The sequence below is a fragment of the Lemur catta genome, chromosome 13, assembly GCF_020740605.2.
Source record: "Lemur catta isolate mLemCat1 chromosome 13, mLemCat1.pri, whole genome shotgun sequence".
Lineage (NCBI taxonomy): Eukaryota > Metazoa > Chordata > Mammalia > Primates > Lemuridae > Lemur > Lemur catta.
This window is the reverse complement of record NC_059140.1, coordinates 1,392,466-1,405,417: the sequence shown is the minus strand read 5'-3', so window position 1 is coordinate 1,405,417 and position 12,952 is coordinate 1,392,466. Positions and strand designations below refer to the sequence as shown.

Genomic DNA, 12,952 nt, shown 5'->3' with positions numbered 1-12,952 from the left:
CTATATTCTAATAATACTCAATTTGAGAGTCAAATCAAGGACTCAATAGCAGTTACAGTAGATCCATAGAAAATAAAATACCTAGGAATATTCTTAACCAAGGAGGTGAAAGATCATTATACGGAAAACTATTAATACAAAACACTGGTGAAAGAAATTATAGATGACACAGAGAAATGGTAAAATATTCCATACTTGTGGATTAGTAGAATTAACATTGTTAAAATGGCATACTGTCTAAAGTGATTTACACATTCAACACAATCCCCTTCAAAATTCCAACATCATATTTCACAGAGCTTCATTTGTAACCAAAAAAAAGAGCATAAATACCCAAAAATATCTTAAGCAAATGGAACAAATATTGAGGCATTACATTACCTGACTTCAAATTATATTACAAGGCTACAATAACCAAACAGCATAGTACTGGTATAAAAGTAGAGACATACCCCAATGGAACAAAATGGAAAACTCCAAAATAAAACAGCTTACCTACAACCAGCTTATCTTTGACCAATCCCATTCTATCTATAGTGCTCAGAAAACTGGATAGCCATATGCAGAAGAATGAAAGAGGATGCCTATCTCTCATCATATACGAAGATTAATTCAAGATGGATAAAAGACTTAAATACAAGGCAAGAAATTATAAAAATCCTAGAAGAAAAAAGTAGTAAAAATGTTTCTAGACATTGGCCTAGGCCAATGATTTATGGCTATGACATCAAAAACAAATACCACAATAAAAAATATATAAATAGGACTTGATTAGATTAAAATGTTTATGGACAGCAAAGTAAATAAACAACAGCATAAATAGACAACCCAACGATTGGGAGAAAGTATCTGCAAACTATGTATCCAAGACAGGGCTAATATACTAATCTACAGAGAACTCAAACAAATCAGTAAGAAAAAAACAAACAACCCCAATAAAAAATGGGCAAAAGACATGAACAGAATTTTTTCAAAAGAAGATAAACAAGTTGCCAACAAATATATGAAAAAATGTTCAAAATCACTAATGATCAGGAAAATGCAAATTAAAACCAAAATATCACCTCATTACTGTCAAGAATGGCCATTGATAAAAAGTAAGGAAAAAAAAAAACAATAGATGCTGGCATGGGTGCAAGCAGACAGGAATACTTAAACACTGTTGGAGGGACTGAAAATTAGTACAACCTCTGTGGAATACCGTATGGAGAGCAATCAAAGAAATAAAGATAGACTTACCATCCATTCCAGTAATCCCACTAGTGGGTATCTAGCCAAAGGAAAAGAGGTCATCTTATCAAAAAGATGACTGTACTTAAATGTTTATAGCAGCACAGTTCACGACTGCAAAGATGTGCAATAAACCTAAGTGAACATCTGTTCATAAGTGGATAAGGAAGATGTGTATATACATACCATAGAATACTACTCAGCCATAAAAAATAATGAAATAGTGTCTCTTTCAGCAACTTGGATGTAATTGAAGACCATCGTCCTAAGGTGAGTATCTCAGGAATGAAAAAACAAACACAACGTGTACTCACTAATGATTAGGAGCTAAACAATGGGCACACATGGGCACAAAGAGATGTAAAGGACAATGGAAACCAAGAAGAGGGTGAGGGATATGAGGGATAAAACTATTGGGTAAAATTAACACTATTATTGTGACAGGCACATTAAAAGCCCAGACTTAAGTATTATACAGAGTATCCCTGTAACAGAAACATTTGTACCAGCTTAATACTTTTTTAAATACATTTTTTAAAAATAAAAAAATAAAAAGAGATTGTGCTAATGTGCTAAATACTAACATATCTATCAAAATCTCAAACAAACATACTTAATCATGGACTATCATTATTAAAGGCTTCAGATGCTCATTAATATTATTCTTCAATAGTTTACTTATATATATTTTAAACAAATGAGTTTTAAAAGGAAGTATAAAATTGGAAAGAAAGAGACATTTCCATCAATTGTATGTAATATTTTTAGCTGCAATAAAGAATGCAAGAGTAAAAAGTGGAATTCTTGGATTTGAGATCTACATACAATTGATAGATTTCTACATATCAGCATATAACAAGTAGAAAAAAAATATTCCATACTCTAGAGAAACAAAATATAAAATATCCAGGAACATTTCTATTTAAAGATATGGATAACTTAGGAAAACTATACAATGGTTTTGAGGGCTATAATACATATTAAGGAACATTTGAATAGAATGAGAATTATATGGGAACCTGAAGATATTAAAAATGCCAATTCTTCCCAAGTTAAAAGATGCATATCTTGCTTTGATAAGGGATGATGGAGCAGAAGGAATAGTGAATATATGACATAGAAAAGGAATAATATCAGTACTGGGATGCTCTGCCAGCCACTCACCAAACTTTGGGAAATTTACTTAACACTTAGTTTTATCATGTAAGAAAAATATGAGATTATCACCAGAAGGATAATAACAGTATCTGACACATACAGTGTTTGTAAGTGTAATGTGAGTTTACAAAGTTGTTTACCATAGAGCCAACTACACAGGAATTACTCTGTGTTTATTCTCTATCATGTGAGAGGGAGAAGAAAGATTTAGGGGGTTCACACTAAGATGCAAGAAAGGAGGCATAATTATCCTCCCTGCAGGAAGCATTTTGAGAAAAGGAGCTAATTCTGTATCCTGTCCTAAGAGAGGAGATGAAGGTAATACAAACTTTTATAATTAAAAACAAGGGAATGAATTCCCAAAGGCTAAACATTCATTTGTCAATAACAACAAAGATTTCAACTGTGTGTTAGGTACTACTTTTTAATGATGGAAATATAAAAACACATATATATCTCCTTTCCAGTAACCCACAATCTCATTGGACACATATACTACTCAGACCAGTACAAAGAGGTAAGATAAATAAGCAGGAGAGACTGTATATAAGCGAACGCCAAAATTTCTGCTGAACATTATGATACTTCATTTTGTAAGTAATTTTTGTGCTAAGAATTTTATAAACATTCTTTCACTTTATCTGTACAATATTAATTTGAAGAATATGGTACAACTTTAATTTTAGGGTTAACAGACTTGAGGCAGAAGGAGTTGTTCCCTGTCCCAGCTCATTGAAAATAGTGGGAAATAGTGAATAAAATGTATTATATTTTAGTTTCTTTTATGTCCTGGATTTCCAGATGTGAGAAAGAAATCGATGGAGAATGGGATTGAGTGGGAGAAAAGTGGCAGATGAGAATAGGACATAACTGAGTGATCTGAAAGGCATATTTGGGCCACATTCTCTTCTCTTTTAATTATCAGAGCTCACAGAGATTGAGCCTCCCTAATCTGAAAATCCAAAATGTCCCCAAATCCAAAACTTCTCGAGCATTGACATGAAATAGTAACAGCTTTGCTCTTTGATGGTTCAATGCACACACACTTTGTTTCATGCACAAAATTATTAAAAATGTTGTATAAAATTACCTTCAGCCTACGTGTGTAAGAATTATATAAAACATAAATAAGTTTTGTGTTTAGACTTTGGTCCCATTCCCATGATATCTCATTATATATATGCAATTATACTAAAGTCTGAAAAAAATTGAAATATGAAACACTTCTGATCCCAAGTACATTGAATAAGGAATACGCAACCTATAGTACGAAATGCTTTACATTTGCCATGTGATCTTCTAAGACATTTACATGCAGTTTTAAAATGTTTTGTTATAATGCAAATCAAAACCACAATGAGATATCGCTTATCTCTAGTGAGAATCACCTTTTTCAAAAAGTCCCAAAACAATAAATGTTGGCGTGGATGCAGAGAGATAGGAACACTCATACACTGCTGGTGGAACTGCAAACTAATACAACCTCTGTGGAAATTAATATGGAGATACTTCAAAGAGCTATAAGTTGAGCTACCATTTGATCCAGCAATCCCATTACTGGGCATTTACTCAAAGGACAAAAAGATATCCTGTAAAAAAGACATCTGCACAATTCATAATTGCAAAGATGTGGAAACAACCCAAGTGCCCATCAATACGAGTGGATTAATAAAATGTGGTATATGTATACCACGGAGTTCTACTCAGCCACAAAAAACAATGGAGATATAGCACATCTTGTATTATCCTGAATAGAGCTGGAGCCCATTCTACTAAATGAAGTATCACAAGAAAGGGAAAACAAACACCACATGTACTCACCATAAAATTGGTATTAACTGATCAGCTCTTAAGTGCACATATAATAATAACACTCATCGGGTGTCAGGCAGATTAGAGTGGGGAGGAAGGTATGGGTATATACACACCTAATGGTGTGGTGTGCACCATCTGGGGGATGAACACACTTGAAGCTCTGACTTGGGTGGGGCAAAGGCAATATATGTAACCTAAATATTTGTAACCCTGTAATATGCTGAAATAAAAAAATTAAGAATAAATAAATAAATAAATAAATAAATAAAATGTTCTATTAAATTTCAAATAGTCAAAAAAATTTACTAACAAGCTCGTTAGCTATACAGAGTTTATATAAAATGCTATAAAATATTACCAGTGCTTTTGAAAAGCAGTATGGCTGTCTCAGATTATATAACCCTTGTGGCCTATTTTGTAGATAATCATTATTCATTCCAGTATCGCTACATTTAAAAGATTTGTCATGTGTATGTTTAAACTTCATATAATAGAATTTACAGAGAATGGTCTTCTTTGTTCATTCAACATTCTATTTCTGAGACCTCACAATGCTACTACTTATAGTTATGGTTATAAATCCTATTGTCACTACACATTCAGATTATATTTTGCTCATAGAAATTGTTGATATGCTCATTTTTGCTAGTGTGAGATTTTTTTTGTTTTCTTTTGTTTCCTGATTAGTCCTGGAACAAAATGATAAAATTAATTTAGCAACCACAGCTGATTACTCTAATACATGTAGTCTGACATTGTTTCATATTATGCTTCGCTTCTTCTTTGGGGGGTGGGGGTCTTCCCTTTTCATGCAAGAGAAAGCCGATGGTATGTAATGCACTGCGTGACTTAGGCATTGAAATGGCAGATCTGTCTTCATTCTTAATAGCTCTGACACTTGGGGAAAATTTCTAATCTGCAAGATAAAGAGATTAGGCTCATCAAGTCTAAGATTCATTGCAGTTCTAACTTCTATGCTTCAAATTTTTAAGCTGAAAAAAATTTTAACATTTGAGTACCAGTCATACCAGGAATTTTTCACTAGATATTTATTATGTGTCAGACACCTAAGTCCTTTATTAACTCAATAGTCCTCATAATTCCATGATGAACAAAATGAAGAAGTAAGTTGCCCAAGGTTGTCCACCTGGTTGGAAGTGGAGAGGCTGAAGTTTTAACTCAGTTTTTAACCTGGAATTTGGAACCTGTGCCTGTAACAGTTATACTACACTGCTCCTTGCCATCTTGTGAGCCAGACATTACGCGTGACACTGGGGAAACCTCTGTGAGCAAGTCATTATGATGATGAAGGAAGCATAGGTGGCCACTGAATATCTTTTTTTTCATTATCTCACTCAGTAACTTCTTCATTTCTGACCATGGTTTTTATGATTTCTGGGTTACCATTGCTGTGGCCATGTCCACAATATCACAGTGTCATGAAATCTGATGACTCCTCTTGAGAATTGATAAGGTTAAGATGCACAAAAAATTAAATGTATGTACCATACCATCTCCCTTACAAAGTGATGGTGTTTATTTCAAAAGAAACAATGTACATTGGAGAAAATAAATAAAAATAAAGCAAAAAATTACAACTAAGGAAAAATATAATGGCAGGCAAGGTCTAATGCAGGTTCCAAAAGGTTGTACCTCATCGTGTGAATAGTTTGGAGACGTTAATATGTATCCTGAAAAACTAAAAAACAAGATGTCAAAATTTCAATCTATTCCAAAAAGGCTGCTTTTTGTCTTGCTCCTCCCTAGGGGGCTGTGACTCAAAATCTTGTCCTTTGGCAGGAAATAGTCCTGAATAACCTGGAGTTACAAAAATTATTCCACCATGGATCCATTTTTGTAAGAATATGTACAAATACCTCTTGGAAGCTGTTTTATCTGAAGCACATTTAGTATTGTCTACATCCTGGATAACTTACACTGAGCTTCACAATCAGGTGTACTATTACTGGTGTCAACAAAGTAAGCACACTGTGTCACATATACCTTACTAACCTAGAAGAAACATCTATTTTCCTCATGAGACATAACATTTGTTTTTTTTTTTTTTGCAGAATTGTATTAATTAAATATTCCCATAGACCTTAACATAGAAGATACATGGCAATGCAGTGTTTAGTATTTCAGCTATATCACTAATAAGTTGCTACAAATTTTTGATATACCTATATCTTGCCACATGCTCAGTGACAGGGCAAACTCTAAGAACAGAACTTCAGTATGTGGGTGTGAAAGGGATTGTGAAGCAGTGAAGGGAGGAAAGAAGATGTGACACAGATAAGTGTGCATTCACATAAGTTCATCCTCAACTAATCATAGTGATGTAACTGAGAACATGCAGAGAGACATGTGGGTTTTACATTTGTTAGCCAATCTTGTTTCAATATTGCTTCATTCAGTTGAGTTCAAAAGTCATATGGTAGAAATATCTAGCTGATCCAGTAGAATTATTTAATTTAGTGATGGAGGGGCAGAATGATTCTCAAATGTGAAGAACACTTTGCCAACTTAAAAGAAGCCCAGGTATGGGCCAAATTGATGAGACAGCTTCTTTCTTGGAGTCATACTGAGGACAGACTAAAAAAATCATGGTGGAAATCTGAGGTAATTGGAGTATTACAAAATTTGATAAGACAAAGGTAACTGGGAAGCCTATGATATGATGTTCAAAATAGGTGTCTCCACAAAGTAATTTGAGATGAATTATTTTATAGAAGTCAAATTAGTTGTATAAATACTAGAAATTATCGAGGCAATAAAATGTCTTTTCCCTGGCTGACCTTAAAGCCTACCTCCTCTTACAGCTAACATAAGCGTACTCTGTGGTAGGGAATCACCTCCACACCTAAGTCCCAGGAGATCCCAGAGATACTCACTTCTGATGCTTGAGAATTGACTGGACCTGGATCTAAATTATCAATAACCAGATCTAGCCGTCTTTTTGATAACCATTTGTCTGATATATGTACCTCCCTACCATCAATGGAGGGAATTTAGGCCTGTTCCCCTCTTCATTGCTGATTAACTAAAATGATTTTTCTTTTAGAAATTGTTACACTCACCTCATGAGATTCACATAATGAGGTTCTTTCTTTACATTCCCAGCCCTTCAGGGGCACTTTTTTGTAGATTAGTATTCCCAGGTTACAATCATTCTTAAATTAAAATTTAAAAATCTTTTGAGTTTTTCCCTTTCTTATCCACAATATGATTCACAATTTATGTAAATAATTAAAATTTTACTATCTCCCCATTTAAAAAATTGTATTCAGACTCATGAGGCTGATTCAAGATCTTATCTCCTCCTCAGATTTATTCCAACCCTCTTGCCACTCCGAGGTTGCTCGGCTTTTTTTGTGGTTTTAGTGTCTTCATAAAAATGTGATGCATGCACAAATGAGTAAAAGTACATTCCTGTCTAATTATTCTATTCACCAGGCTTGTCTTTCTGTTTGTGACCTCATTTCTTATCGCCTGGAATCACCTCCCCTCATGTATTGACTTTCTTCATACATTTGTTGCCTCATACAATAACACATAAATGCCACAACAAACAAGGAATACAACTTTAAATTAGGAAACTCTATGTATTCCTAAAACCTTATGTACATTTCTAATTTTTATATGCATGTTCTATTTATTACATTCCGTTTTGTGGGATTCATATATATATAACTCTTTCTCGCTTCCTCCAAGCTTTGCCAAATGCCATCACATAAGTGAGGTTTTCCTTAACTACTCTATTTAAAGTTGAGCACTCAGATGCAATTCTGACACTCTTTTTTGACTCACTTTTCTCCATGGCATTCATCCTCCTATGACATAAATTGCCTTATATGTCTGTCACCCTTTGATCCCACTCACTATGACCTGTATGGACAGGGGCTTTCTTTTCTTTTCTTTTTTTGGTCCTGATCAATGCTTTATCCCCAGTGCCCAAAACATAGACAAAACTCAATAAGTATTGCTTGAACAGGCAGACCTCACGCTTTTATCAATTTTTACTTTTGTATATACATATTCCATATAGGAGATATTGGGTGTACTATTATAGTTTCCCAAGAATGCCATAACAGAGTATCACCAACTGTTTGGCTTAAAATAACAAAAATTTATTCTCTCACAGTTCTGGAAGCCAGAAGTCAGAAGTCAAGATTTTAGCAGGGTAGGTTACATCTGAAGATGCTAAGAGGGAGAATCTCTTCTATTTTTCTCTCTAGCTTCTGGTGGTTACCAACGGTCACCGGCATCCCTTGGTTTGGAGGTGCATCACTCCACTCCCTCCCACCATTATCACAGAGCATTCTCGAGGTGTCTCTGTCTTCATATGGTCATCTTTGTCATAAGGACATCAGTCATATTAGAGGCCCAATATGAACTCATCTTAACTAATATTTCTTTTTATATATTTAAGGCAGAATTTTTCTTTTTAATTTTATTTTTTATTACTTAAAAGTATTACAGGGATACCAATGCTTTGGTTATATAAATTGCCTTTGTACCACCTGACAAGCATGCCCATCCCCCAAAGAGTATGCACCACATCCATTAGGTGTGGATTTACCCATCTCCTCCTCCCCTTTCCCACCTGCCTGAGACCCTATGAATGTTATTTCCCATATGTGCACATTAATGTTGATCAATTAGTACCAATTTAATGGTGAGTATATGTGGTGCTTGTTTTTCCATTCTTGTGATACTTCACTTAGAATGATGGGCTCCAGCTCCATCCAGGATAATACAATAGGTACCTCATCATTTTCTATGACTGAGTAGTGCTCCATGGTATACATATACCACATTCTGTTAATCCACTCGTGTATTGATGGGCACTTGGGTTGTTTCCACATATTTGGAATTGTGAATTGTGCTGCTCTAAACATTCTAGTACAGATGTCTTTTTTATGGAAAGTCTTGTTTTCCTTTGGGTAGATGACCAGTAATGGGATCGCTGGATCAAATGGTAGTTCTACTTTTAGTTCTTTCAGGTTTCTCCATAGTACTTTCCATAGAGGTTGTACCAGTTTGCAGTCCCACCATTAGGGTACGAGTGCTTCTATATCTCTGCATCCATGCCAACATTTGTTGTTTTGGGACTTTTTGATAAAAGGCCATTCTCCCTAGAGGTAGGTGATATCTCATTGTGATTTTGGTTTGCATTTCCCTGATGATTAGAGATGTTGAGTATTTTTTTAATATTTTTTTTGACCATTAGTGTGTCTTATTTTGAGAAGTGTCTGTTCATGTCTTTTGCCCACTTTTTCATGGGGATGTTTCATTTTTCTTACTGGTTTTCCTGAGTTCTATAGGATTCTAATTATCAGCCCTTTATCAGATGTGTAACATGCAAATATTTTTTCCCATTCTGTAGGTTTTCTCTTTGCTCTAATGACAGTTTTCTTGGCTGTGCAGAAGCGTTTTAATTTGATCAAGTCCCATTTAATTATTTTTGTTGATGCCGTGATTGTCTTTGGGGTCTTATTCATAAATTCTTCCCCTAGGCCAATGTCTATAAGAGTTTTTCCAACATTTTCTTCTGGAAATGTTATAGGTTTTTATGGCTGCATTTCCACACAAGTTCAAATGCTAAATATCTTTTCTATAGCCCATAGCATTGGGCTATAGAAAAAATGGCCCAGGTTTTAGATTTGTATAATTGAAAAATCTTCTCTCTGTTTCTCTTTGTACTGTGTAGGATATTTACTATAAATTGTAAACCAAATACTCTAAACTGTCCAGTAATAAACATACAGTTTTGTTTTGTGTTTTGTTTCTTATTCTTGATTTCTATTATTGTGCTGGCCACATGTCGATTGGAGCTGAATTTCTCTATCAATTTATCTGTAAAAGAGTTCTGATATTTCAGGCATTGTCTATGTGCTTTTTGAAACATATTCTTTTTATAAAAACTTTTATCAATCATACAATATTATTGTTATTCTAATTTCTTATTGAGAAAAAGTATTCATAGAAACAAAATTTAGGACAAGATTCACAATTTAAAAAATGAGGTAGTGCCAACAGCACATTATTTATTTCTAATACTCTACTTCTTAATCGTTTTCTTTTCTAATCCTGCTCCTGCTATTTGATCATTGACCTATAGAATTTACCAAGATCACATGCTTTATAAGTCACTGGGTAAATGTTTACCAAATTAATGAACCATTTTCACTTTTAGTGGTACTAGCTACATAAAAAAGCTTGTTCATGATGGTGTGGGGGAACCAGACCTTCAACTCTGACTTCATCCTTCTGGGAATCTTCAATCACAGCCCCACCCACACCTTTCTCTTCACCCTTGTCTTGATCATCTTTGCAGTGGCCCTGATGGGGAACTCAGTCATGGTTCTCCTCATCTACCTGGACCCCCACCTCCACACCCCCATGTACTTCCTCCTCAGCCAACTGTCCCTCATGGACCTCACCCTCATTTGCACCATCATGGCCTTCAACTACTTGTCTGGGAGCAAGTCCATTTCTGTAGCTGGCTGTGCCACACAAATTTTCTTCTATACATCACTGCTTGGCTCTGAATGCTTCCTGCTGGCTGTCATGGCTTATGACCGCTATATTGCCATTTGTCACCCTCTAAGATATACCAGTCTCATGAGCTCCAAAATCTGTGGACTTCTGGCTGCCTCGTCGTGGCTCCTGGGCTCTACAGATGGTATCATTGATGCTGTAGCCACATTTTCCTTCTCCTATTGTGGGTCTCGGGAAATAGCCCACTTCTTCTGTGACTTCCCTTCCCTACTAATCCTTTCATGCAATGACACATCAACATTTGAAGAGGTTCTTTTCATCTGCTGTATAGTAATGATTGTTTTCCCTGTAGCAATAATAATTGCTTCCTATGCCTGTGTTATTCTGGCTGTCATTCACATGCAGTCTGGGGAGGGTCGGCTCAAAGCTTTTGCCACCTGTTCCTCCCACCTCATGGTGGTGGGAATGTACTATGGAACAGCCTTGTTCATGTACATAAGGCCCACTTCTGATCGTTCACCCACCCAGGACAAGATGGTGTCTGTTTTCTATGCCATCCTCACTCCCATGCTAAACCCCCTCATCTATAGCCTCCGCAACAAGGAAGTGGCCAGAGCATTCATGAAGGTGCTAAGGAAGGGTAAGTCTGGAGAGTGAGCTGCCTAATTATCTTCATGATTTTCTGTTTGCTAAATTCTTCCTTCTAATGTGCCTCTTTTTTCCATTTAGTCCTGAAGATAGCACTCATTGTATATGTATATTTGTAATAACATATAATATGGAAATCCATATAATTTACCTCACAGAAATTATTTTAAATATTTATTGTTTATATTGAATTTCATTGTGACTACAATATAAGGCATTTCAATAAGGACATTAAAATTTTTTATTATCAGGAATTTTATGTGACACGGCCAGGTAGCAAACAAAGCTTCTTTTCCCGAGGTAAAAACTCACAACATTATTAGACCTCTTCAAACACATTCTTGAGTAAGAGTAGATGCACTGAGCTTGTATATATTTAGTGAGTATTTTATGGTGACATTTTCTATTTTCCCTGGCTCTTGGAAAATAGTGCTAGAACTTCATCCCAGATGACATTTTGAAATTGCAACTTTATCTGTTTCCATTACAAAAATTTAAATTTTATTACAGAATTCCAGATCCGAACTCTCTTCCATGTTGTCAAAACCCACCTAAGATCTATTTACTGATCCAGAGAGGAAACTGATTCATTATTCAAATTCCCAGTGGATGGAGAATTTGTAAGTTTCCATAAATTAGATACTGATGCTTATAAGTTTTACTAATCATTATAGGACTTATGTTGAAATTCAGAATATAGGGAAATTTTTCTGCATTTTTTCCAAGAGAAATGTCTTCTTACAAAAGAATAAGTTTTTTATAACTCAGTTGCTGTCACTTTCCCTATAACAACAATCATTTAATTTCAGTTGCACAAATTTTATGTGAATTACTGATTCACAAGAAGATCAAATTTTTCTAAAATTGCTTTAGCATTTCTGCTTTTTGAATAGGATCAGGGTTTAGGGAAGAACATAAAATCCTAAATATACTTCTAGTCTTTTTTAAATCATGTAATGAGAATTACATCCAGTATGTAACTCAGTGGCTGAAAAGATATTTTGACAGTAATAAAGTCATAAATTAGGAAAATATTATTTGTACCCTATTACATGCATAAAATACATGTTATTTAACTTGAAATGAATAGTAAACCTGCACATGAATGAAAAAGTATGCTAATAGCTATTAAATATTTTTATTATTAGGTCTGTATGTATATGGACATCAGCATTTATAACACAATGTTTATGTAATACATTGGGTTGAAGTAAGTAAAGATTGAAAAATATTCAATTACCCTAGTTATTTTTCTAACAATTAAGCAGGGAAGAACTATGTGATTATAGTTATTTAAAATAACTTGGCCAAGTTAGGAAATTAAATTTTGTAACATTTGCCTCTAATCATAATGTATTTTAGATTAATTTAAAATAGATTTATGTGTACCCATGTATCTATGATTATACTGAAATATAAATAGTTCAATTCAGACAAACAACACACAGACCAGTGGAACAGAACAGAAAATCCAAATATAAAACCATCCTCATATAGCTATCTAATCTTTGATAAAATAGACAAAAACATACTGTGGGGACAAGAATCCCTATTCAATAAATGGTGCTGGGAAAACTGGATAGCCACATGTAGAAGA

At 34.6% G+C, this 12,952-nt stretch overlaps 1 protein-coding gene across 1 annotated transcript; it reads left to right on the top strand.

Moving 5' to 3' along the window:
* The first annotated feature begins 10,403 nt into the window (after positions 1-10,403).
* Positions 10,404-11,440, top strand: LOC123648965 (olfactory receptor 2M3). Its single transcript, XM_045566898.1, has one exon. It carries the CDS (start codon positions 10,432-10,434, stop codon positions 11,362-11,364), a length of 933 nt encoding a protein of 310 aa, XP_045422854.1. The 5' UTR covers positions 10,404-10,431; the 3' UTR covers positions 11,365-11,440.
* The last annotated feature ends 1,512 nt before the right edge of the window (positions 11,441-12,952 follow it).